Source organism: Hipposideros armiger, unplaced genomic scaffold (genome assembly GCF_001890085.2).
Source record: "Hipposideros armiger isolate ML-2016 unplaced genomic scaffold, ASM189008v1 scaffold_59, whole genome shotgun sequence".
NCBI lineage: Eukaryota > Metazoa > Chordata > Mammalia > Chiroptera > Hipposideridae > Hipposideros > Hipposideros armiger.
Window position 1 is genome coordinate 4,478,895 of NW_017731409.1, and position 24,062 is coordinate 4,502,956.

Genomic DNA, 24,062 nt, shown 5'->3' on the forward strand with positions numbered 1-24,062 from the left:
TCACCGCCATTCCCTCTTGGCTGGGCTGCTCTGAGACTGCCCTGGCTGTGACCAATCCTCAGGGATCCTCTGTGGCCCCAGGCCCAGCCTCAACCACACTGCCAGGTCAGGTCCTGCCTGGAATCTTCACTAGAAGTCCCCAGAAGCCAGATGCTCATTAAAGCAAACAGAATTAGGGCTCAGTCCTCCTCTCTTCTCTCCCTTTGTTTCTTTCTGCCACTCTCCTGTCTCTTTCACCCCTCCCCATTCTCTCTGCTATCCCAACCTTCTGTCCTCCTCCAGCATCTTGTTCAAGCTTCCCAGCCCTAACTGGCCAGCCTCTGTTTTACAGAGGTGCTGCAGGGTACCCCACTTGAATTTGTACAGCATGGGCCAGAGCTTGGTTTGGCTGATGCTGATTGAGGGTGTGGAAGGCATCGTGTCCGCTTCCCAGGTCTGAAGATGGAGAACCTCTGCTTGCCATTCTGGGCACGAGAAAGATAGTGTAATGCCACGGATAGCCCCCAGTCCAAGCCTTCATTATCCCTCGCCCCATGTGGGTCACACATTCCATGTAGTCTCATTGTTCTGTTTTCATCCTTCTTCTCTCCCTACCAGGAGCTCCTTGAAGGCAGGTCATTTGTTTTACCTTATGTGTCACCAGGCTAGCACAGGCCTGCCACCAGTTAGGAGCTGAATAAATGTCTATAAATTCAGCCACAGTACAGCTATGGAGCACTTACTGGGTGCCAGACTCCAAGCCTTGGGGATAAAGAGGTGAACAAGGCAAAGTTCCCTGGGCTCAAGGAGCCTGCAGTCTTGCAGGAGAGAGAGACTCGCAACTAGAACAAATGTGAAGAGAGAGATCAATGAGGAATGTAAGTGCAAGGTTCAGGGCACACAAGGAGAGACCTAACCCAGGCGAGGGGTCAGGAAAACCTTTCCTGAAAGTAACATTTACACTGACTCCTAAGGATGAATAGGAGTTAGGGGAAGGGGTGCAGTGAAGGAGAGGTCAAGGGAGGCTATTCTAGCCGAGGGGAGTATTTGTNTGAGTACTTCACCCCTGCAGCCTTCCTCAAAATAAACAAAGGGGCTTGTCTTGTCCCATTATTCAATTGCTTTTCAGCTACAGCAGCCTTTGTTCAAATAAATAGTATACGGACATATAACACAGAGGAATATAGAGCTGATCTGATTAACGGGGAAGTGAGAGGCCGGGACCCTACCAGCTCTAGCTTTCTGTGGCAGTCCCTAAGCCACAGAACCCAGAATGGCCACAGAGGTCAGTCTGTAAACCACCAGTCAGCAAGGCCGCTCTCATTTCCGGTATTCTGATCCCAAAAGCACCCACGCATGGGAGGCGCACCCCCAGTCTGTGTGCATCCTAGCATCCTAAGTACAGAATCCAGTGAGTTGAGGAACAGAGGTCACTCCCTGGAACATACTGAGGTGGTCTCGTGCTGATGCTGGAGGGACCTGGGCTCTTATCCCAGAAGGGTGAGCTTTCATAGCCACATGGCGGCCCTGCCCGCGGCAGCTGTCCCTTCTCCTACCCAGGGATGAAGCATCTGGCTGGGGAATATCCTTCAGGTCAAGGTGTCAAGGCAGTAGAATTAGGGTCCAGTGGCTGGGGCAGTGGAGGTATGGCAGGTGGTCTCTGGTGATTAACGCCCCCCCCTGCGCTCAGCTCCCCCATTCCACCCATCATCTCTTTTTTATTCCCCTGTGCCTCTGTTGAGCCTGTAGCCTATGTAGTAAGGAACCAGCTCTGTTCTAGCCTGGACCAAGAAATGCTAAGCCATGCAATTGGACTCATGAGCCAGCAAATAGGGTGTGTCAGCATATCTTTCTCCTTCCTCCCTCCCTTACCTGATCAAATATATGTAGGCGGTGGAAGGAGAAAGTGAGAGCTACACATTATGGAGACTGGGTGACCACTGGCGATGAAGTGCCGATTGCTGCCTCACCCATCCTCGTTTTCTCTGTCCACATCAGGTTTGACATCCTGGACCAGGAGATGAAGACTTTGATGGCTCAGATTGATGGCGTGAACCTCGCTGCCAATAGCCTGGTAGAGAGTGGCCACCCACGCAGCGGGGAAGTGAAGCAGTACCAGGATCACCTGAACACCAGGTGAGGTATGGGTAGGACTTGGGGCTGAGAGCATCTTCTCCTGGCACCTGACACACCTCTGGGGGTGCGGCCGCAAAGTCAGGAAGCCTACTGTGCGCTGCTAGTTTTATACCTTCAGTGCTCCTGTCTTTCTCAGACACAGTCTCCTTCTAATGCTGGAGCTGTAGCAGCAAGGACAAGGAACCTGTTTGGTGATTGACCCAGGGAGGGAGAGAGATGTGTTCACAGAGCTGCAAATATTGTGCCTGGGGGTAGGAGCGTGTAATCATGTGTGATGGGGCGGGGGGGACTGTTCTAAATGTGTCTGTAGTTAGAATCAGGCCATGTGGTACTCATGCGACATTTCCCCAGACATTCTTAGGCAGAGAAAATTACTTTCTGAGAGCTCTTAAGTACTGTCCATAAAAGAAAGCTCATGTCTGTACCAAAATGCGGCATCAGGTCACAAAGCTGGCTTGAATGAAGACAATTAACAGGAAGCCTTGAGCACACTTTGTGGTCAGAACAAAAACCAGGCCCTTGAGGAGCCATTAGAAAGGGTATGCTTTCAGTACATGGTGTAATTCCCCCAGAGTCCTCGGGGATCTCTGAGGACAGAGCACAGGCCCATGTCCTGTTTGTCACCCTGGGACAAGCAGTGCCATAGGTCACCACTTTCCCATTGCCCCATTCCTTTCCCCACAGTAGTGTCTGAGCCTTGCTGTGCCTGAGACAACCTGAGAGTGGGGTTAGGGGAGAAAAATATCAGCACAGTGGAGACTCCAGTGGAGGCCTAAGGGTAGGCAGAAATGACTGGGGGGCGGGGGGAAAGTTGGGGGGATACTTTGGATCCACTAGAATGGGGCCAGTTGTCTCTGCATCCAAAGATGGAGACTATAGTTCAGAAGAATTCCTCTTAATCTGAGGTTTACGCAGAGGAGGAAGATGTCTCTTTGTTCTTCTGTAGGCTTAGAGGTAATGGAGGTGCGTGTGTACAGAAGTGTGAGCATGTGCGAGACAGACAAAAAACACTTGTCAGCTATGTATGTGTTGCCTTAATGAGCTATAGTCAGAGAATGATCTTTGCAGACCCCTAAGCCATGCACCATCCTAAGTGAAATATACCAGGGACTTGCCATCCTTAGGTGAGAGAACCTAAGCCATGAAATGGTAAGACAGTTTTCCATTAAATCTAAGAAATGTACCTGAGAAGTCATCCAGTCTAGCCATGTACCCCAGACAAACTGTCCTGAACAAACACTTGCAGAGATGGGGAATTCACCCCTCACCATTCAGCCCAGCTCATTTGGGGCAACACCTTTTTGGTTAGAAAGTTTGATCTTACATTGAGTGGAAATTTGCCCCCTTGAAATCCATAACATTGGTTCTGACTCTGCCCTTTAGCGAGATCAAAACTTATTCTGATTCTTCCTCCAAGGGATAGCTCCTCAGATATTTTTTAAAACAACTGTAAAGTTTTACCTCCACCCACAGTCCCACCTCCATGCTTCTGCTGTTCCCTCTACCAGAGTGCATCCTCCTCAAACTACATACCCCAACTCCTGCCTGTCCTGCAAGCTAGTCCAGGGTCCTCTCCTTCGCAGTGTCCCAGGTGAAATTTGTACTGGTTTAGAATCACTTTCTACCTTTTATTATAATTACTTTTATGCTGAAGAGCTTTTCTCCTAGACTATAAGCCAATGAAGAGCAATATCTTTATGTATTGCCCACAGTGCTTTGCATACCAAGCACATTGTTATCTGAGGTTTCCTCTGTTCAAAACAGTCTTTTCTCAAATGTATGGCTTATTCACTTATGTTATGCAGGTCTCAGCTCAGAGGTCAACTTACTGGAACAGTCCTCGCTGACCACCCCATTGAAAGTATCACATACCTCCCTCCCACCTAGCCCCTCTGCCTCTATCCCATTGCCTTGCTTTATTTTTTCACTAGGGTTATCACCACTTCATGGATTATACAGTTATTTATTTGTCTCTGCCCACTTAAATTACAGCAAGCACTTTGCTTTTTTCATTGCTGTATCCCCTAGAACAGTGCCTGGTACAAGGCACAGGAGGGTTGCATGATAAATGCTTAGTAAATGAGTGAACAGGGACAACACTGAAATAACTTTTGCCACATTTGGCATATAGAAGTCATTCAAACACGTATTGCATGCATGATTACCTTCCACTGTATGCATCCCAGTTGACGAACATTTTAAAAAAAATAATCTTGCGTCCAGGAACAAACCTGAACAAGCACGGCCAGACCAGTGCTGACTAGAGCAGCTTTATCAACTTCCTTCCTCTTGGAGATGGTGCAGTAGAGGGGGAAAGTGTGTTTGGGAGGCAGACCAGACCCAACCCCAGCCCGTCCCCTGTGTGGCCTTCGCTTGGTGGCTGCCGTAAGGCTACACTGGGAAAGGCCTAGAAAATCACCATGGGACCCCTTACCTGGGGGCATAACCAGACTCTAACCACTGGCTTCTTGTTGGGGCCAGGGTATCTCACAGCCCTGGGATACCTCACTATCATTTCACATTTCATACCAACTCGGAGAATATCTTCAGCTCCTTTCCCCTGACTTGCTAGCCTCACACCATCTGTGAGCCAGGCACAGAATTCCCCAGAGCTCAGGGACTTCGTGGTCTAGGAGGGGAGCAGAAAATTCCTTGGGCTTTCACTCTTCTCTCTCCTGGTATTCCCCATCCTTCCCAGCCTGTCTCCCACTTCTCTTTGCAGACCTGTCTTTTAATCCAGACTAGCATTTGTTGTCAGACCTGCGGAATCCCCACAACGCACTATATTTGCCCAGTCCATCTGCGTAGTCCCATAACCTCAATTCCCAAGGTGCTGCACGTACAAGGATGAGTGAGAATCTAAGGATCTCCTCCTTAAATAGACCTGTTCATTGAGATATAGCTCAGATGCCCTCCATGAAACCTGCCACCATCACCCCTGTTGCTCCCATAGTCCTCTCTGCCTGGTATGTGCGATGTACATAGTACTTTATCCTGTAGTTATGTTGTGAGGTTGTCTTACTTTCTCTCTAAATCATACACTCCATAAGGCAAAGTCTGGCTATTTTATAATATCCCAAAAGCTAACAAAAGGCTTATACAGTAAGACCTCACTTAATGTCATCGATAGGTCCTACAACTTTCAGCAAAACAATATATAACAAAACCAATTTACCATAGGCTACTTGACATAAACAAGTTACGTTCCCACAGCATGTTATTAGCATTTATAACACAATGATAGTGAATGAAACAACATTATTCAAGGAGCTACTACTGTACCTTGTGCTTATTCAAGAAAGATGGGTTCAATTAGCAAATGTGCATTTAGCATACTCATACTTATATATTACAGTGATACAGAATGGGTAAACCGGTCCAAGGGAGATGTCCTGGTGTTCTGAGCCCAGGCTAATGGGCAGCTCTTTAAAAAAAGGCTTATTGGTGCCTGCAGACCCACCCCAGGCCCCCAGGCATCTACCAGATCTTTGCACATGTTCTAGTTTCATTGCAGCGCTGCACTTGAAGATTAAGATTATATTTATCCATTTTAATTATAATCCCAGTTTATCCCCTCTCTCTGTCCTCTTCCTCTGCCTCTTCTTTACCAGGCCTCTTTTCCTTTAGAGCCAAGGTGATTTTTCAGGCCCCGGGCACTTTGAACATAGTCTTAGGGTTGTGTGTGGTTCTTCTAGGGAAGGTGGGACCCTACCTCCTAAAGCATTCTTAAAGTTGATAATGAGGGCTTTCTAATTATTTCAGTATTTCAGAAAATCTGTGGAGATTGTATGTTTGCCTTACATTCAACTACACACAGAGCCTAACTGAGGGTCATGTTTCTTTACTTGTGGTTGGAATTGCATCACTTCTTGCCTCATGATGATGGAAAGATCTAATTAGCAGTTATATTGTCCTTGGTAAAATTGGATAAATGAATTTTACTCACCACAGTTTGTTGGGTAGATGATTTTTCTTCAGCCTCTGGGGAGAGACTCTAGTGGGAAATCTAGGAAGGGATGCCCTGTGGTAAGAGTTACGGAAGAAGGGATCTCTGTGTCCCCCGGCTATGTCCTGTCGGCAGGTGGCAGGCATTCCAGACCATGGTGTCGGAGCGGCGGGAGGCAGTGGACTCGGCCCTCCGGGTGCACAACTACTGCGTGGACTGTGAGGAGACCAGCAAGTGGATCATGGACAAGACAAAGGTGGTAGAGTCGACCAAGGACCTAAGCCGGGACCTAACAGGCATCATTGCCATCCAGCGGAAGTTGTCTGGGCTGGAGCGCGATGTGGCTGCCATCGAGGCCCGTGTGGGTGCCCTGGAGCGTGAGTCGCAGCGGCTGATGAAATCACACCCTGGACTGAAGGAGGACATTGGCCAGCGGCAGGCGTATGTGGAGGAGCTGTGGCAGGGCCTGCAGCGTGCCCTGCAGGGCCAGGAGGCCTTGCTGAGTGAAGCCAGCCAGCTTCAGGCCTTCCTGCAGAAACTGGATGACTTCCAGGCCTGGCTGTCCATGACCCAGAAGGCCGTGGCCTCTGAGGACACTCCCGAGTCCCTCCCGGAGGCCGAGCAGCTCCTACAGCAGCATGCGGCCATCAAGGATGAGATTGACGGGCACCAAGGGAGCTACGAGCACGTCAAGGCATCCGGGGAGATGGTGACCCATGGCCAGACAGACCCGGAGTACCTGCTGCTGGCCCAGAGGCTAGGGGACCTGGAGACTGGCTGGGACGCCCTGCACAGGATGTGGGAGAGCCGCGGCCGCTCCCTTGCCCAGTGCCTTGGCTTCCAGGAGTTCCAGAAAGATGCCAAACAGGCCGAAGCCATCCTCAGCAACCAGGTAGGGAGAGGCATTGAGGGATGGGGGGCAGGGGCGTGTCTCAGGACAACAACACTGGTGAGTCTAAGAATGTGCTACAGGGCTCAGGCACGAAATTTTGCTTTTCTTGGACTCTCTCCAGCCATTAATTAGGGTGACCGTCCTCTTTGTTCCTTATCATGGGCCTTTTCTAGCCCTGCGTCCCAAACTATGCCTTATTCTTGGGTCAGAGGCTAGAGAAGTGAGTTTTTCCCTGGGTGGTTACCCCCTGGGTGGTGATTGGGAGCCAAGGCCTAGGGAGCCTCTTCCCTGCACAACCCCAGGGGGCGCCATTCATGCTGTAACCTGTATGGCTGCACATAGGGTTCCTGCTTGGCAGGTGCTCTCACCGCCTCCTCAGCTTGTCTTCATGCCTTGTTCGGAAACTTGCTTCACCAGGAATATACTCTAGCTCACTTGGAGCCCTCAGATTCCCTAGAAGCTGCAGAGGCTGGGATCCGGAAGTTCGAGGATTTCTTGGTGTCTATGGAGAACAACCGGGATAAAGTTTTGAGTCCTGTGGACTCTGGAAATAAGCTGGTAGCTGAAGGAAACCTCTACTCAGAGAAGATCAAGGAGAAGGTGCAGCTGATTGAGGACAGGTACTCTCTGCCCCCAGGGTCACGGGCCAGAAGCAGGTGGGGCTGGTGGTGCTGTACGGGGACCCCAGGCTCAGCACTGTTGTGACTGTGGCTTCTGGCTTCCCTTCTAGGCACAGGAAGAACAACGAGAAGGTGCAGGAGGCCTCAGCTCTTCTGAGAGACAACCTGGAGCTCCAGAACTTTCTCCAGAACTGCCAGGAGGTAAGGCTCCAGAAAGTCAGGCCAGTTTGCAAGAGATGCCTTTCTGGGAGCAAAGTTTCCCAGAGATAGGAAGTCCACAGGGATCCTTTCTAACTTGGGAGCCTAGGATTCCATGAGGGGGAACTCTGGGCACTTGACAGCTTAGGTCATCCTCTAGAATCTTTGGTTCCACAATTTTTTTTTTCCAAATCTATAAAGATGTCTTTTGTCTAGCCTAAAACAGGTCTTCTCAATGAGTGGCCAGAGGACTATCTATATTAGAGTCATCTAGGGCTCTGGTCAGAGTCTGCTTCAAGGACGTGCTACCTACCCGTGCATTCAAACAGGGCCCCCTGCTTAGAAGGGTTCCACACTTGGTTTAATGTTCTGCTGTTGCCATCTTGAAATTCTTAAGAATTCTAAACATTTTCATTTTGCACTGGGCCCTGCAAATTATGGAGCCAGTCTTGACCCTAGTTAAAAGCAGACTCCTAGGCACCACTCAAGCCCAGATGAATCTGAAATTTAAGGGGTGAGAGAGAGAGAGAGCAGCTTTTTTTTTTTTAAGATAAATTTTTGGTTTTTTTAAACTTTATTGGGGCACAGTGTGTTTTTCCAGGACCCATTGGCTCCAAGTCAAGTCATTGTTTTCAATCTAGTTGTGGGGGCGCAGCTCACTGGCCCATGTGGGAATCAAACTGGCAACCTTGGTGCTGCAAGCACCGCACTCTAACCAACTGAGCCAACTGACCACCCCGAGAGCAACATTTTAACAAGCCTCCCAGTTGGAGAACTGCTGACCCCAACAGTCCTGGCTCAGCCCAGAATGAGCTGTACAAGAAGGTCTTTAACCTGCATTCCCGGGTCCCTCCACAAACAGTACTTCCATTGGACTGAGGCTTTCCCAGACTTATTTCTTGCTCTCATCTTCATATCCCTTTCCTCTCAGCCCAAAAGATTTTCTTTTCATCTACCTGCCCATGGCACAAACCAGGCTCGGTATGGTACCAGGACGTCTTGGAAACTGGCTGCTCATCACAGTTCTTCCCTCATTATTCATCACAGGATCCGCCCTTGGCTCCTTCCTCACGTAACATTTTCTCTGTGTTTATTAATGATTTCTCACCCTACTGCTAAAGGGTGGATTTATCCATCCAGTAAACACTGATTGAGTTCCTGCAATAGGCTCGGCCCTGTCAGGAAAGATGGAGAGAAGGATAATATCCCTGGTGTGTCACACTGCGCACACGCTGGTGGGGAACACATACCAGTGTCCGTATTTGAGCCCCGCGATAATGCAGGTTCAGTTACTTGTGCTAGGAGTTGCGGATCCAGAGTTAGAGAGTGGTGCTCTGCTGTGCTCATGCTTTGCCCTTGGCAAAGGCATATACTCAGGGACACTTGGACCCTCTTTTTCTGCCCACAGCTCACTCTCTGGATCAACGACAAGCTGCTGACATCACAGGACATCTCCTATGATAAAGCACGAAACCTTCAGAACTTATGGCTGAAGCACCAGGCATTTGTGGCAGAACTGGCCTCCCACCAAGGGTGGCTGGAAAGCATTGATGCCGTAAGTAAAGCGAGGGGTAGAGGTGCTCTACGCAGATGGACTTACCTGAGTGGGGCTTCACCCAGGGCGCAGACACCGTCCTGAAGCTTGCTGGACAGCATAGAACTTGGAAGTGAAAAAAGTCTCTAAATAGTTAAATCTTCAGAGCTTCTGCTATAGCCAGTCTGGTTCCGTCTGCAGAACGGGTGCCTCCTCTGGGTCACCTGAGTCTGGGAACAGTCCGGGATACTGAAAACACCTGAGTTAGAGCTTTAGCATCCTTTGCCGGGACAGCGGTTACCTCTGCTTGCCTTCTGTTATCCTCACCAGGGCCCCAGTGCAGGGGAACATGTGAGAATAGAAGAGCGGTCCGTTGGTCTTCAGCGTTTGGATGGGCAGAACCACTGGGGAGTGGTCATGCACACCCCTCGTGGATGGGGAACAAGGGCCCCCTCTGTAATAAGCTTGCCCAGGGACCCAAGTGAAAATGGGGCTGGAGTTAGGTCTGGAAACCAGGTCCCTTTGCTCCTCCCTGCAGTGGCGTCCAGAGAGCAGCAGGCCTCAGGGCTACAGGCGGCCTTGTCTGCAGTGGGCAAGGGTGCAGGCTCCGAGACAGACCTTGGGACTCCTCAACCTTCCCTGCACCTCAGTGTATTTTTATCTATAAATTGAGGGTAATAACATGACCTGCCCGAGGGAGTTGTGAACATTAAAACACTTAGAATAATACTTGGCGGTTATTAGGCACTCACTGAATACTGGCTATTATGAGCAGTATATATTCTTAGGCTCAAGTTGTATCATGCTGTACCCACCCACAAAAGATACATTCGTGTGGGTGAAAACCAGATAAGACAAACTCAGCCACTAACAGATCTCATGGAAGGTTAGCACACAGCCTCTGAGAAGAGAATCAAGAGGGTAGAACTTACAGAGAGGTTTCCAGGCTGCTTGTACCAGGATGGATCCTGAATCTTTTTTTTTTTTCTTTCATTAAAACAAAACAAAAATTAGTAGCAGCTGACCCTTGTCTGCAGCTCCCCGTACTGCAATCTTCTGAGTCATTTTCCCCAAACACAGCTCTCCCTGTCCCGCCTTCTACTGCACATAACTCGAGCGGCAGGGGGGAGGGGGGGTGCAGAGTCCTTCAGTTGGGCCTCACTGACCTCCCCTCAGTTAGCCCTTTACAATCGCCTGGAGCAGGAATGCCCCAAGGCTGGATGGTGAGCTCTCCTCTCCCCCACACAGGAAGGAAAGCAGCTGATGGAAGAGAAGCCCCAGTTTACAGCCCTGGTGTCCCAGAGACTGGAAGCCTTGCACCAGCTCTGGGATGAGCTTCAGGCTATCACACAGGAGAAGACCCAAAAGCTCTCAGCTGCCAGAAGCTCTGACCTGCGCTCACAGACCCACGACGACCTCAACAAGTGGATCAGTGTCATGGAGGACTACCTGCGGTCGGACGACCCGGGCAAGGACCTGACCAGTGTCAACCGGATGTTGGCTAAGCTAAAGGCACGTGAGCGGGTGATACACTGAAAGTGTGGAAATAGAGGGGACCTTGGGGAACAAATCTGAAACCTGAAAGCAAGTACTTCTTCTGTTCCTCTTAGCTGGGCTTGCCTTTATCGTGCAAAAATGTCTCCTGGTTCATAACCCATCTCCTACCCCTTTGCAGTGGGGAAGACAGGGATCCAAATGGGTTAATAAAAGCATGCCTGAGAAGTAAAGGACAGTCACTCGGGAAAGATGAGTGGGGCATCCAGGGAGACTTCCTGGAGGAGGCTGAGCTCAAACTGAGCCTTTCAGGATGGGTGGGATACAGATGATAGGGAGCGGGGAGGGGCTGCCCAGGAACCAGGGTTGGTGCTGACACAGCCCCCTTGTGTCCCAGCGTGTGGAGGACCAAGTGAATGTGCGGAAGAAGGATCTGGGGGAGCTGTTTGCCCAGATGCCCTCTCTGGGAGAGGAAGAAGAAGACATAGACTTGAGCATCCAGAAGCGGTTCCTGGACCTCCTGGAGCCCCTGGGGAGGAGGAAGAAGCAGCTGGAATCCTCCAGAGCCAAGCTGCAGATCAGTCGGGACTTAGAGGATGAGACGGTGCGTGGGCCCAAGTCCCCGAACCCCAGTGGCTGAGCCAGCAGCTGCCATCAGGATAACTGGCTGCCGCCCAGGGCAATTCTTAGCAGCAGATGTCTGGTCATTTTACCCCTTTATCTCACAGGGTTGTTGTGATGATTACATTAAATATAAAAATAAAGCCAGTGGTTTTTGAATGGTAGCTCACTCGTGGATTTGGGGGCCAGACAGACATGGGTTCCAGATCTAGCTACATTACCTTCCCCACTGTATGACCAGGAGCAAGTTATTTGGAACGTCCATTCAAAATACTGAAATGTCCCCATCTGTAAAATGGGGGTATGGGAGTGTGAAACCCTGATGTGGGATGCTGGGAAGAACAAGGGAGACATGGCGGGCAGAGCTCTGTCTGGCTCATGCTCAGGAAAGGGTAGCCATGCGTCATCAGCTGTCCCCTGCCTTCTGGTCCCTGCAGCTCTGGGTGGAAGAGAGGTTGCCGCTGGCCCAGTTGGGCGACTATGGCACCAATCTGCAAACTGTGCAGCTGTTCATAAAGAAGAACCAGGTGAGTACTGCCTTACCTTGTCAGTCCCAGCAGCCCCCCCCCCGCCCCACCCCAGGGAATGAGGCCCAGCCCTGACCTCCAGAAGGCCAGCTCCAGCAGATTATTGTTCTTGTTGGTAGCTATGGGGTCCCCACACTCCACAACAGCTTTGGTGATGGCAGAGAGAATTCTGGGAGGACCACAGAGGGGGCGGGGAGGGGGCTTGTTTAGATGCTTTGGGACGTGGGGCCATCAGACCCATCAGGGCACAGGTGAGTGCAGGACCCAAATGCCGTGCCCTGGGGTTTAACGCGCTTTACAGCTTCTGTACTCTGTGGCCCCCCGACAGAAGGCCCATAGCTCCTGTCACTGCCTTGCCCTTCCTCCGAGGCTGAGCATGGCCTGTTGGGTATCCTCAGGGTAAGTGGCCCCATTTTTCTGGACATGTGAGGATACTTGTGGGGCTCAAACCCCATTAGGAAACCACCGAACTTGGACTCTGAGCCATTGGAGCAAGCATTCATTTCTGTTCTCTCTTAGACCTGGTTGGGAATTTCTGTGGCCCTGCTCGGAATCCTGGAAGTGAGCAGAGGCCACAATTTCCTCTTGTATCAGGGTTATCTTACACCCTCCAAGGCCAGCTGCATGGGGTCCTGGTGCCTCTGTGTCCAGCCGGGGGCAGAGAGTCCCTCTTCCTACCTGTCTGCTCTCTGGGTTAGAAAGTCAGGGAAGCTGCAGCCACACACAAGGAGAGTCTGGGGACTCACCCCAGAGGGAGCAGGGGGATCCCAGAGTGCCAGTCGGTATTGCAGCTCCTTGGGGAAGGAAAGTCATGGCGAACAGTACTTCTTTCCCCAAAATAACAGCAGCCGACATCTGCTTACATAGCCTGGCAACTGTGCAAGGGCCTGAATTATATTCAAAGAGATTCCTTAAAAGCTCCCTCAGACCCTTCGCTTCTAGTTGACACGATCTAGTCACAAAGGCTCCAGTAGCCACACAAAGGGACCTGGGCTAGAAGGTGGTAGGGAGGAGGTGAAGGTAACACTACAACCTCCAGTGCAAGGAAGGAGGCTGGTAGAAGATAGTATTCTTGGAGCCTCAGTTTCCTCAGCTGTAAAATGGGCCAACTTCCGCCCTTCCATTAAAGACTTTTGACTCTATCTAGCCTCAGAAAGTGTTATTGCCAAAAGATGTTCTGCCTGATCTGGCCCCTGTCTACCTCTAAATCTCATCTTTTATCACTTTCTCCCTCCTTCACGGTATTCTGGCTTCTCTGGTCCTCTCTCTGGCCTTCCGACAGCCCAGGAGTGCTTTTCCCAGGGACTTGGCACTTTCTGTTCCCTCTTGCCAGCGATCTTTGTGTGGTTGCCTCCCTCTCGTCATTCATGTCTCCCTCAAATGTCATATACTCAGAAAGGCCCTTCCTGACACCCGCCGGCTAAAGTAGCCACCACCAGACCTCGGCAGACATTCTTCATCTCATTGTTATATCTTTCTCATAGCACCCATTATCTACATTTATTCCTGTATTTCCATACTTACCATCTGTTTCCTCTACTAGAGTGTAAACTTTATGAGGGCAGGGGCTTTGTTTATCTCATTTCCACATTGTCCCCAGAACAGAGTCTGCTACATGGGAAATAAGTTAACAAATATGTGTTGAATGAATGAACTCAAGGAAGAAGACATCAAAAGTCAGCATACTGCACAGGAGCCTAGAAAGCAATTGCTTAAAAAAGAGAGAGATCTTTTAGGATCGCTTGCAGAGGTTATAAGATCTCAGGAAAAATAGAGGCAAATGGTGCTGACACCATGGGTGGTTTGAATACAATTGCCCAGACTACGGGAAATGGCCAGCATCGAGATTCCTAGCATAAAGTCTGAAAATGAATTTCAGTGAGTTAGATGACATGTGAATGTTGCTAGTTCTATATATTTAAAATGCTGATGGCCACTGTACTGCCCTGTGTACTGCTTTGGCCTCCACCCTTCAGATGGTGTTAAAGGCCCTGGGAAGTTGTAGAAAGGAAGCAGATGAGGTGTAAGGAGCCAAGAGCCCACATGCAAGAAGCAACCAGGCTCTGGCCTTTAGGACCCAAACAATGAGTGACACATAGGTCATGGCCCCCTGGAGAAAAAGGTGACCCAATCACCAGAGTGGGAGGAAAATCCCATTTTGGTGACCAGACAAGAAATAATATGAAGCTCACAAAAGATCTGAGAAATAGAAACGGGTAAAAATAGAACAAAACCCTAAACTCTGTTCAAGAGGCAGCTGCTGACTCTTACTTTATAGGAGCAAAAGCTGCTAAAATAAAATATCGGAAGGCCATTTAAAATTTGTTTTCCTTTCCTCTCTCATGTACAGCTCAGAAGTCAGGCTCTACTGAAACATAGGGAGAATAGAGAGCAGTCGAGAGCACAGGCTCTGGGATCAGGGAGAGCCGAGTTCAAATCCCGGCTCTGCCACTCACTGCCCACGAGGTCCTTACGTGCTCTGTGCCGGTTTCTTCATGTCTCTCAGAAGACTACGGGAGAGTGAAAGCGGCATGTTGTGAAGTGCCTGGCACATGGTCATAGGCAGTTTCTGTGGCCATCACCTGCCATGCCTCGGCTTCCCTGAGCAGGGGGGGGGCAAGAGGTGCCAGGGTGTTATCTGGGTAGCCGGCTGCAGGCCCCGCCTCACCTGCGCAGTGGGGAAGGCCCCTCCCCTGAGCCCTTTCCCTCTGGCCACAGACGCTGCAGAACGAGATTCTGGGCCACGCCCCGAGGGTCGAGGATGTGCTGCAGAGAGGGCAGCAGCTGGTGGCAGAGGCAGAGATCGACTGCCAGGACATCGAGGAGCGCCTGGGCCACCTGCAGCGTTCGTGGGACACGCTGAGGGAGGCAGCGGCTGGACGGCTGCAGCGCCTACGGGACGCCAGCGAGGCACAGCAGTACTACCTGGATGCGGGGGACGCCGAAGCTTGGATCAGCGAGCAGGAGCTCTACGTCATCTCAGATGAGACCCCCAAGGTTGGCTCGGGCCAGGCATGCCAGGCTGGGTGCCAAGGCTAAGGGGAAGAGCTGGGGGGCAGGCAGGCAGCGGGGAACCTGGTAAGCCAGGTGTGTGAGGAGTGAGGGCAGGGGGCGGGTGTACGAGGAGCCCTCCTTCTCAGGACGCCCCACCTCTGGAGGAGACCCCTATCACACCATACTACAGCCGGGCACCCTATCTGCCAACTTAGATTTGCTCCAACCCAAGGGCTCTTCACCTTTTTCGTGCCATGGATCCTGTGCTAAAGAACTGTTGTGGGAGGAGGTGAGAGGTCAGGCAGGGGGGCAGTCTCTAAAAGCTGAAGTGATACAGGAAGTTTTCACAGGACAGAAGGTTGGAGCTGGGCCTGGAAGGGTAGATATCAGATAAAAATTGGGGGAGTTGAGAGGAAGGTAGGATGTAGGCATTGCTGGGAACAAGAGTGGCGGGAGGGATCGTGCACGGTTCCCTTGTGGGTGTCCCACAAGCCTTTCTCTCCTCCATCTCGGGCACCGTGGGAGCTGGGCTGTCACCTGGGCCAGGCCAAGCTCGCCAAGCTCAGGCTGATGGTCCCTTGCTTCCTAGGATGAAGAGAGTGCCATCGTGATGCTGAAGCGGCATTTGCGGCAGCAGCGTGCCGTGGAGGAGTATGGGAAGAACATCAAGCAACTGGCCGGCCGGGCACAGAGCCTGCTGTCTGCAGGCCACCCCGAAGGGTGCGTGCACCAGCTGGGGCAGCTTGGCCAGGTCAGGGGAGTCAGGCCAGGGGCCCCACCGACCAGGATCCCTGCAGGGCCAAGTGGGAAAACAGGAACAGTGTTCCCCAAAACTGTGGCTTCGAGAAAACTGCTTTCCGACACTGCTAATTGGCCCAATACCATTTCATGCCTTGGTTTTGTGTCGCTTCAAACAGGGCTGAATAAGGTCTGGTTTGCAAAAAGATCAGGAAATGGAATAGCAAAACTACCTTCTGGGTGAACCTAGAGCTCCAAATCTTTTGAAGAATTAGATTATGCTAAGAGACACTGAAGACTAACTTTGTTTTTTTGTTTTTTGTCTGTTTATGGTACCAAAAGTACTTTAGGATCTCACAGTATCTCAACAAAACCATTACATATGAGTGAAAGTAGAAAACCATCTCAACTGGCCAGTTGTGTGGGTTCTGCATTTAAATGGGAACCCACTGGGCCAGACACCTCAGGCTGCCCCCAGTCATGGCCCTGTCCTCAGCTGCCTTTAGGGCATCCACAGCTATGGGTCCTCAACAGCCACCCCAGCATTCCCCAAGGAGCCCCAAGGATGGAGCCCCTGGTACTGCCCGTCTCTCCCTGAAGAGCTAAGCAGGGCCTGCTGCTACCGGAGCCCCACAGACAGCCTGCCCCATCAGCCTCCTGTGAAGGATGCATTTGCTCTCTGGGCCTCCCAGAGTAAGGGGTAGTGGCAGGAAGCAAGGGGGTCACCTTTCTATCATCCCCTGAAGCATCGTGGTCTAAGGGATGGTTCTTTCTCTCCCTAACCCTTCCCCGGAAGTCACTGCCACTTCTCCTAAGCCGTCCTTCCCTCACCTGCCCCTGTCGCAGGGCTGGGAGGAGTAGGTGAGCTCCCCTGATCTGGGTTCTCAATCACTGTCTCTGAGCACTGTCTTGTTTTGAATTCCAGGGAACAGATCATCAGACTTCAGGGGCAAGTGGACAAGCAGTATGCGGGGCTCAAGGACATGGCGGAAGAACGCAAGCGGAAGCTGGAGAACATGTACCACCTGTTCCAGCTGAAGAGGGAGGCTGATGACTTGGAGCAGTGGATTGCAGAAAAGGAACTGGTGGCCTCGTCCCCAGAAATGGGGCAAGACTTTGACCACGTTACTGTGAGTCCAGCGACCGCTTTCTTTGTCTTTCTCTAATGCAGTAGACGCAGGCAGGAACTGCCATTCTAGACACACATGCACCCCTGCCAGTTGCAAAGTGCTGTACAGGTGCAGCGGCGGGCGCTCAGGCCGCCCGGGAGAAGGTGTGAGAGCACGGCTTCAGGGGGTGGGAGCTGTCTCCTGGGGAAGACGGCCGCTAGTGTGATGACGCCACCCACCCCTGACCCCCCAGTAACCAACTTTCTCTCTGCCCTCTGTCCAGCTGCTCCGGGACAAGTTCCGGGACTTTGCCCGGGAGACCGGAGCGATTGGGCAAGAGCGGGTGGACAGCGTGAATGCCATCATCGAGCAGCTGATTGACGCGGGCCATGGAGAGGCAGCCACCATCGCCGAGTGGAAAGACGGGCTGAACGAGATGTGGGCAGACCTGCTGGAGCTCATCGACACACGCATGCAGCTGCTGGCCGCCTCCTACGACCTGCACCGCTACTTCTACACGGGCGTGGAGATCCTGGGCCTCATCGAGGAGAAGCACCGCGAGCTGCCTGAGGATGTGGGGCTGGATGCCAGCACCGCCGAGTCCTTCCACCGGGTGCACACGGCCTTCGAAAGGGAGCTCCACCAGCTGGGCGTGCAGGTGCCTCTGTCCCTTTCTGTCCTCCCACAGGCTCCAGGGACCTACCTGCCTTCCACATCTTCCCCACAAACCCCCCACCCCGCCTCCTCGCCCCAGGGAGCTCCTAAGTGTCAGGTTTTCTCCTGGTTCCTACACAGGAAACCTTGAGAACAGACACCAGGAGATTTCACCTCCTCAGAGAGGCAAGAACTCAGAACAGGAAGGCAGGGAGCAGTGACTTTCAGACATCTTTAGCTTCTAGTTCTTTAAACAGATTTGTCACAAAAACCCAAGGCATAATATACCTTAAAATGTAATTTCTCTGGTTATACAAAGTATTACAATGTTACTAGCAAACACATAGGTAAAGTAACACTTTTCTAGCACCTGTACTGTTCTAAACAATGTATGCAGTCACCGAACCCTCAGAGCCACCCTCTGAGGAGGGTACTAATGTCGTCTTCATTTCATAGATGAGGAAAACTAGGCATACAGAGGGTAAGTAAGGTGCCCAGGAACAAGCAGATAAGCGTGGAGCCAGGGTGCAGATCCTGGCAGTCTGGCCATAGATCCTGGGTCCTCACCCATGGGGCTACTCAGCCTTTCCACATGGGAGCTGGAGGGCCCCAAGATCTGCTTAGATCCCCCCTCCCACCACTGGGGTGCCCCCTGACGCACCTCCACAGATCCATAGGGTTCCCGAGTTCAGTGTGATAGAGAGGGAGGGGGTGAGGGTCCCCAGCTGCCGGTGGCTTGCCCGGCTTCCCGTGGAGCAGGAGAGATGGGCTGGTTGTGCAAGTCTTGCACCAGCCAAGCGAGGTTCAGGGCCCCTTATTTACCCAGAAGAGGACATCCTAGGGATTTGTCCTCCAACTGGAGGTGGGGCCTGGCATGTGGCTCTTGTGCCTTGGGGACACTGGAGCCCCTGAGGCAGGTACAGTCCCACTGAGGTCTCAAAGATGAGGCTTCATTGCCCTGGGGCCGGCCTCAAACACGGGTCTGGTGCAGTCCCTTCCTTGAAGAGGCAGCATGCAGGGTGGTTAAGAACAGGGACTCAGGAGCACCCGTCCAATCCCAGCTGCCCCCGCCACTGGTCTGAGTGGCCTCAGGCCTATCACTTAGCCCCCTGTGCCTCAGTCTCTTCATCTCCAAAACAAGGATCATAATAGTGCCTTTTTTATGGGGTTGTTGTAAAGATGAAGAGAATAATGAATATAAAGTGTTTAGAAGAGTGCCTGGTACATAGTTACTCTTACTATTGTACTTCTGAGATCATCAAAGGGCATAGAATCCTTCTTACTGCCTTTTGATGAGGATCTAAGCCCAAGGGAGTGGGGCACCTTGGGTCAGCAGGCGTGCCAAAGCAAGAAGGCGTCTCCTCCAGCACCCAGCAGGAGCTGCCTTCCAGCCATGCGCTGGGGGGGAAGGCCAGGAGGAGGCAGATGCCCTCGCCTGTCCTAGGCCCCAGAGGCATCTGTCTAGGGAACAACATCCAGTTTTGCCTGATCACAGGTGCAGCAGTTCCAGGATGTGGCCACCCGCCTGCAGATGGCATATGTTGGGGAGAGGGCAGATGCCATCCAGAATAAGGAGCAGGAGGTGTCTGTCGCGTGGCAGGCGCTGCTCGATGCCTGCGCTGGGCGCCGCACCCAGCTAGTGGACACGGCAGACAAATTCCGCTTCTTCAGCATGGTCCGAGACCTCCTCTCCTGGATGGAGAGCATCATCCGGCAGATTGAGACCCAGGAGAAGCCCAGGTGAGGAGTGGCGTCCTCGAGGCAGCCCCACTTCTTGGCCATTTAGTCCCAGAAGCTGACAGACAAGGGCGTTGCACTGGGGCTCCTCCCCGGAGAGACTGTGAATGCACAGAGTCCCTGGGGGGGCACCTGAGCGCTGGGTCCAGGGAGAAACTGAGTGGTTCGGCTTCTGCTGGAAGGACCGACCATTTCAGAGTAAAGAGCATCCTGTGTGTGGCAAGAAAGACACCTGTCAGTGAGGTTCTACAGTGAGGCAGTGACCATGGTTGTCAGTGAAATTATGTGGTTCACTTTTTACTCTTCCCCCAGCGCTGGGATGGCGGGGGTGGGCCCACTCCCCTAAAGTTCAGGAAGGAGCTTGTGACCCACGGGGGTGGGGGCAGGCACATGGGCCGTGAGAGCCTCAGCTGGCCGGGATCAGGGCTTTCTACACACTTTGTGTCACGTTAGCAATTATTGCTGGCCCATCTCTGTCCCTCTGCCCCTAGGGTACTTGTTTTGACGTTCAAGCTTTTATATTTATCTTTATTGAGATATAACTCACATACCAGATCATTCCATTTTTACAGTATACCGTTCAATGGTTTTTCTTGTATTCACCATTGTACAACCATCACAATACAAGCTTAGAAGATTTCCATCACCCTGAAAAGAAACCCTGTACCTCTTAGCAGTCATGGCTCCCCATTCCTCCCTTTCCCCAGCCCCTGGCAGACACTAACCTCTTTTCTGTCTCTCTAGACTTTTCATATGAATAAAATTATATATGGGGTCTTTCTTGACTGGCTTCTTCACTTAGCCTGTTTTCAAGATTCATTCGTATTATAGCATGTATCAGTACTTCATTCCTTTTTATTGCCAAATACATTCCCAGGCTTCTTTAGGGGGGAGGAGTCCCTGCACCCCCACCCATGCCCCACTGACCAATGGAAGATACTAGGACACCAGTGTCCCTGCTGGAGCCAGGCTGGCAGAGGAAAGAGTGGACTCAGACTCCCAGGCAGGTGGAGAGCTCTGCCTCTGATCGGGACTCGGCATCAGACAAGCCAGTCACCAAGCGTTCCCTTCCTCTCTACACGCCCTCCCCCACCCCTGTCCTTCTGCCCCCCAGAGACGTCTCCTCGGTGGAACTGCTCATGAAATATCATCAGGGCATCAGGGCAGAGATCGAAACCCGGAGCAAAAACTACAACGCCTGCCTGGAGCTCGGCCAGTCCCTGATGCAGCGAGAGCACCAGGCCTCTGAGGAGGTGAGACGGACAGCGGGACAGAAACAGCCTTCTCCCTGTCCTTGTCCACACTCTTGCAGGGCCAGGCAGCTCCCCAGGAGGGATTTTCCCAGGAGGCTCACCTTTCTTGCCGCCTTGGAGCATTGGTGATTAAAGCCCCACCAAGGGGCTGGCTGCTCAGTAGGAATGTGTGTGTACACTGTGCGGTTGGTGACACCCAACTCCTAGGTGAGGCACATGTGCCTCAGAGAGGTTAAGTACCTTAGCCAAGGCTGCACAGCTGGAAAGTGGTAGGGCAAAAACTTGAAGCCAGGTCCGTGGGACCAAGCTCAGCATTCTTTGCAGGACCTCTTTGCACGCTGCCTCACACAGCGGGGAGGGTTACCAAAGCCTGAGCTGTTCTCTTTTCCTCCCTGCAGATCAGTGAGAAACTGCGGCAGGTGATATCCAGGAAGAAGGAGATGAACGAGAAGTGGGAGGCCCGCTGGGAGCAGCTCCGCATGTGTGAGTGCAGCCTGGGAGCCAGGGAACCTGGAGGGCCAGGGCCAGGCCCCTGCTGGTGTGGGGGCAGGGAGGGCTGATGTCACACAGCTGATGTCACACAGCGATCCATTTCCACCACTGCCTAGAGAAGCACCCTCACGGCTCCAGGGCCAAAGGCCTCAGGGGTCCCCACAGAAGACCTACATGGACATGCTGCTGGAAGCCCCCCTCTAACCAGCCAGTACCCCACTCTCTGCTGTCCTCTGGCCCTCTGCCCCCCCACCTCGTGCCAGGCTGGGGTCCCTATGGAGTGCGGCCTGGGCAGCGGTCAGGGTAAGGCTGGAGTGCATCCCAGATGTTTGATCTGAGGCATGTCTGGCACAGAATGAGCTCTGTCCTCCTCAGCGGGTGATTAGGGAGGTGGAGCAATCCCACTACTCGGTGGGCGCTACCAGCTGAGAAGACCTGGACTGGTCCCATGGCTGCTTGTGCACAATTCTGTGAGATAGCCAAAGGCTGGGAAGAGAGTGTTCAGGGCAGAAGACAGCTCCTCAAAAGGAGACGTCTGAACTACCTGTTGTTTTTAAAATGGAGTTTCTTCTAATTAACGTTTTCTTAAAATACCAGTATCGATGGAGATGACGTAGGGGCCCAGTGTGGGGAAGGAGTGGCCTCGGGCAGCAGGCCACCGACGAGCAGTGTCCACACAGTTCAGTGACACCTGGGCGGGCCCCCTCCCTGTCCACCTGCCCCCTGTCGGTGGGCTGAGCGGCCCTGAGGTCCCAGCAGGAGCGGACCCCTGGGTGCTGACAGACCCCTCGGCCTTGTGGGGGGGCCTGTCTCTTGTTCTCCATGGCAGTGCTGGAAGTATGCCAGTTCTCTCGAGATGCCTCCGTGGCTGAAGCGTGGCTGATCGCCCAGGAGCCCTACCTGGCCAGCCGGGACTTTGGACACACGGTGGACAGTGTGGAGAAGCTCATCAAGAGGCATGAGGCTTTTGAGAAATCCACAGCCACCTGGGCGGAGCGCTTTGCTGCACTGGAGAAACCCACCACGGTGAGCAGAAGGCGGGGCGGTGGGCGGCCACGCCTTGGGAGGGGGGTACCTCAAGTCAGGAACTCTTAGCCAGTTATTAGGGACCTATGAGAGGCTTGGCAAGGGGGGAGAGTGGGGAGGAAGTTCGGGTGGTAGAAAGTACTGACTTTTGAACCAGGAGACAAAAAAGGATAATTCCAAAAGGAACACACACCAGGGTATGTTGGGTACAGGGCGCCACCTTTAGAGAAAGGTATCTGAGAGCAAGCGCACCTCCATGGCTGCTCTGACCCCCTTCGCCTTTTCCTGCCCCTAGCTTGAGCTAAAAGAACGCCAAACCCCAGACAGACCTGAGGAGGAGACTGGGTAAGTGTGGGGAGGGCCGGCGGTGGGCTGAGCTGGAGCACTCAGCCAAGGGGGATGAGTGGGGAGGAGGGAGGATACTTTTTATCAGAAACAGCCCCTGATATTGTAACCATGTGACCTCTCACATCATGGCCACGGGTTGGAGCAATTTGGAGTGTCTGGAGCTTGCAGGCCGAGAGGAGCTTGTGTTAATCCCAAATCACGGTCAGGTAGAACCCGGCAGAGAGCAGCGGCTGCTGCAGAGTCACCTCCCCTATTCTGGGAGCCACCTGACCGCATGCCCCAGCGGCCATTCTGTGTGGCACTGTGTCTGTTTCTGAAGCATCTGCCTTCACTGGAAAGTGAAGGCATATTAAGCAGCGCCTTGCTAAGTGCCTGCTGGGCTGCAGCAAGACCTGGACGGGAAGATACTTGGCCTGTGCTCCCTGGACGGGGATGGGAGAGCCAGGCCTTGGGGTAGGCACTAGCCTCAGAGGAGTGCTTGTTTCTAAAGAGGGGCTGTGTCTTCCGTAGGCCTCAAGAGGAGGAAGGCGAGACAGCAGGGGAGGGTCCCCGAGCTCCCCACCGAGCAGCCACCGAGAGAACGTCCCCGGTCAGTTTCCTGTCCCACTTGTCTAGTTCCTGGGAGTCGTTGCTGCCAGAACCAGCTCATCCCTACTAGGCTCGGTAGGGGCGGAAGGCGAGGACAGGCACACGCCGCCCCACCCCCCGAGACCCCCAACTTCAGATCAGTCTGCAGTTTTCACTTAGGTTTTCTTAATTCCTAGACTAACTCCCCTCCTCCCTTCAACCCAGAAGAAACTGACATACCAGCCCATTGACATTACTCTATTAGTTTGGTTTGATCTAGTCTAATAAATTTTCTTGTATAAGTACATCACCATCTACACATCAGAGAAACAGTTTATACAGAGATTATTCATTTTTATACACCGTCTTTTTCCCCATTTTCCCCTCTCACTCCATCCTTAACAGTATCCCCTACACACACACACACACACACACAAACGCACGCACGCACGCACACACACGCACGCACACACACACACACACACACTCACACACACACACTCACACACACACACTCTGCCCAGTCTTGCCTACCACAGCCACAGGTCTTTGGGACGCCCACCCCTCTGGCTGATTGCTGCCTCTTAAGCAGAGTCCCCTCCCCTTTGCACCTTCCCGGCCTGATGCCGATGGGTCAGCGAGTTTGGATGTGGAAGTGCTTCTGAGGCAAGAACAGGCTTGAAGGAGCCCTGCAGCCGTGCAGGAGAGCCTCGGGGCTTTAGGTGACAGGCCCAGTCCCCCACCTTGTAGAAAAGGAGGGTGTGTGGCTGAGGAGGGGTTGGGAGGGGGCTAAAACTGACCAGCTGCCAGTGGCCTGGCCGTATGGCTTTAGGACCTTGCCTGGAAGAGGTCCCTTAGCTAAAGGGACTCAGGGGGGTCTGTGCAGGGGGCCTGGGAGGCTGTAACCCAGGTTTGGGGGAAATGCCCTGGGGAGTGGCCTACTGAGAAGAAAGCAGAAATTCGGCATGTGCCTTGCATGGCTTCACCACTGCAATTATTCCACCTCTCCAGGTGCCCAGGTGAGCTTGCCTGAACCTTTGGGGGTTTAGGGAAATTGATATTCTAGGTTAGAATTTCTGGTACACCAACCACCCCAGAAAAAATGCACATACAGTGAGCATTTCCTGTACAGAATCCCTATCAGGTCCATACTTCAGCCCTTCCTACACTTCTTCTGTGAGTCTCAGTCTCTCTCTC

The 24,062-nt window shown here is 52.5% G+C and overlaps 1 protein-coding gene across 1 annotated transcript in view; it reads left to right on the forward strand.

Moving 5' to 3' along the window:
* SPTB (spectrin beta, erythrocytic) overlaps positions 1-24,062 on the forward strand; it is a 117,477-nt gene that overhangs the window by 77,630 nt on the left and 15,785 nt on the right. Inside the window, exons 10-27 of the mRNA XM_019641279.1 lie at positions 1,978-2,115; positions 6,197-6,953; positions 7,371-7,573; positions 7,684-7,774; positions 9,180-9,326; positions 10,554-10,817; positions 11,197-11,403; positions 11,858-11,947; positions 14,666-14,944; positions 15,531-15,661; positions 16,605-16,809; positions 17,072-17,446; positions 18,938-19,182; positions 20,294-20,432; positions 20,831-20,915; positions 21,754-21,950; positions 22,246-22,295; positions 22,809-22,887. Of these exons, the coding sequence (XP_019496824.1) occupies positions 1,978-2,115; positions 6,197-6,953; positions 7,371-7,573; positions 7,684-7,774; positions 9,180-9,326; positions 10,554-10,817; positions 11,197-11,403; positions 11,858-11,947; positions 14,666-14,944; positions 15,531-15,661; positions 16,605-16,809; positions 17,072-17,446; positions 18,938-19,182; positions 20,294-20,432; positions 20,831-20,915; positions 21,754-21,950; positions 22,246-22,295; positions 22,809-22,887 (3,682 nt within the window). The remainder of the gene's footprint in view (positions 1-1,977; positions 2,116-6,196; positions 6,954-7,370; positions 7,574-7,683; positions 7,775-9,179; positions 9,327-10,553; positions 10,818-11,196; positions 11,404-11,857; positions 11,948-14,665; positions 14,945-15,530; positions 15,662-16,604; positions 16,810-17,071; positions 17,447-18,937; positions 19,183-20,293; positions 20,433-20,830; positions 20,916-21,753; positions 21,951-22,245; positions 22,296-22,808; positions 22,888-24,062) is intronic.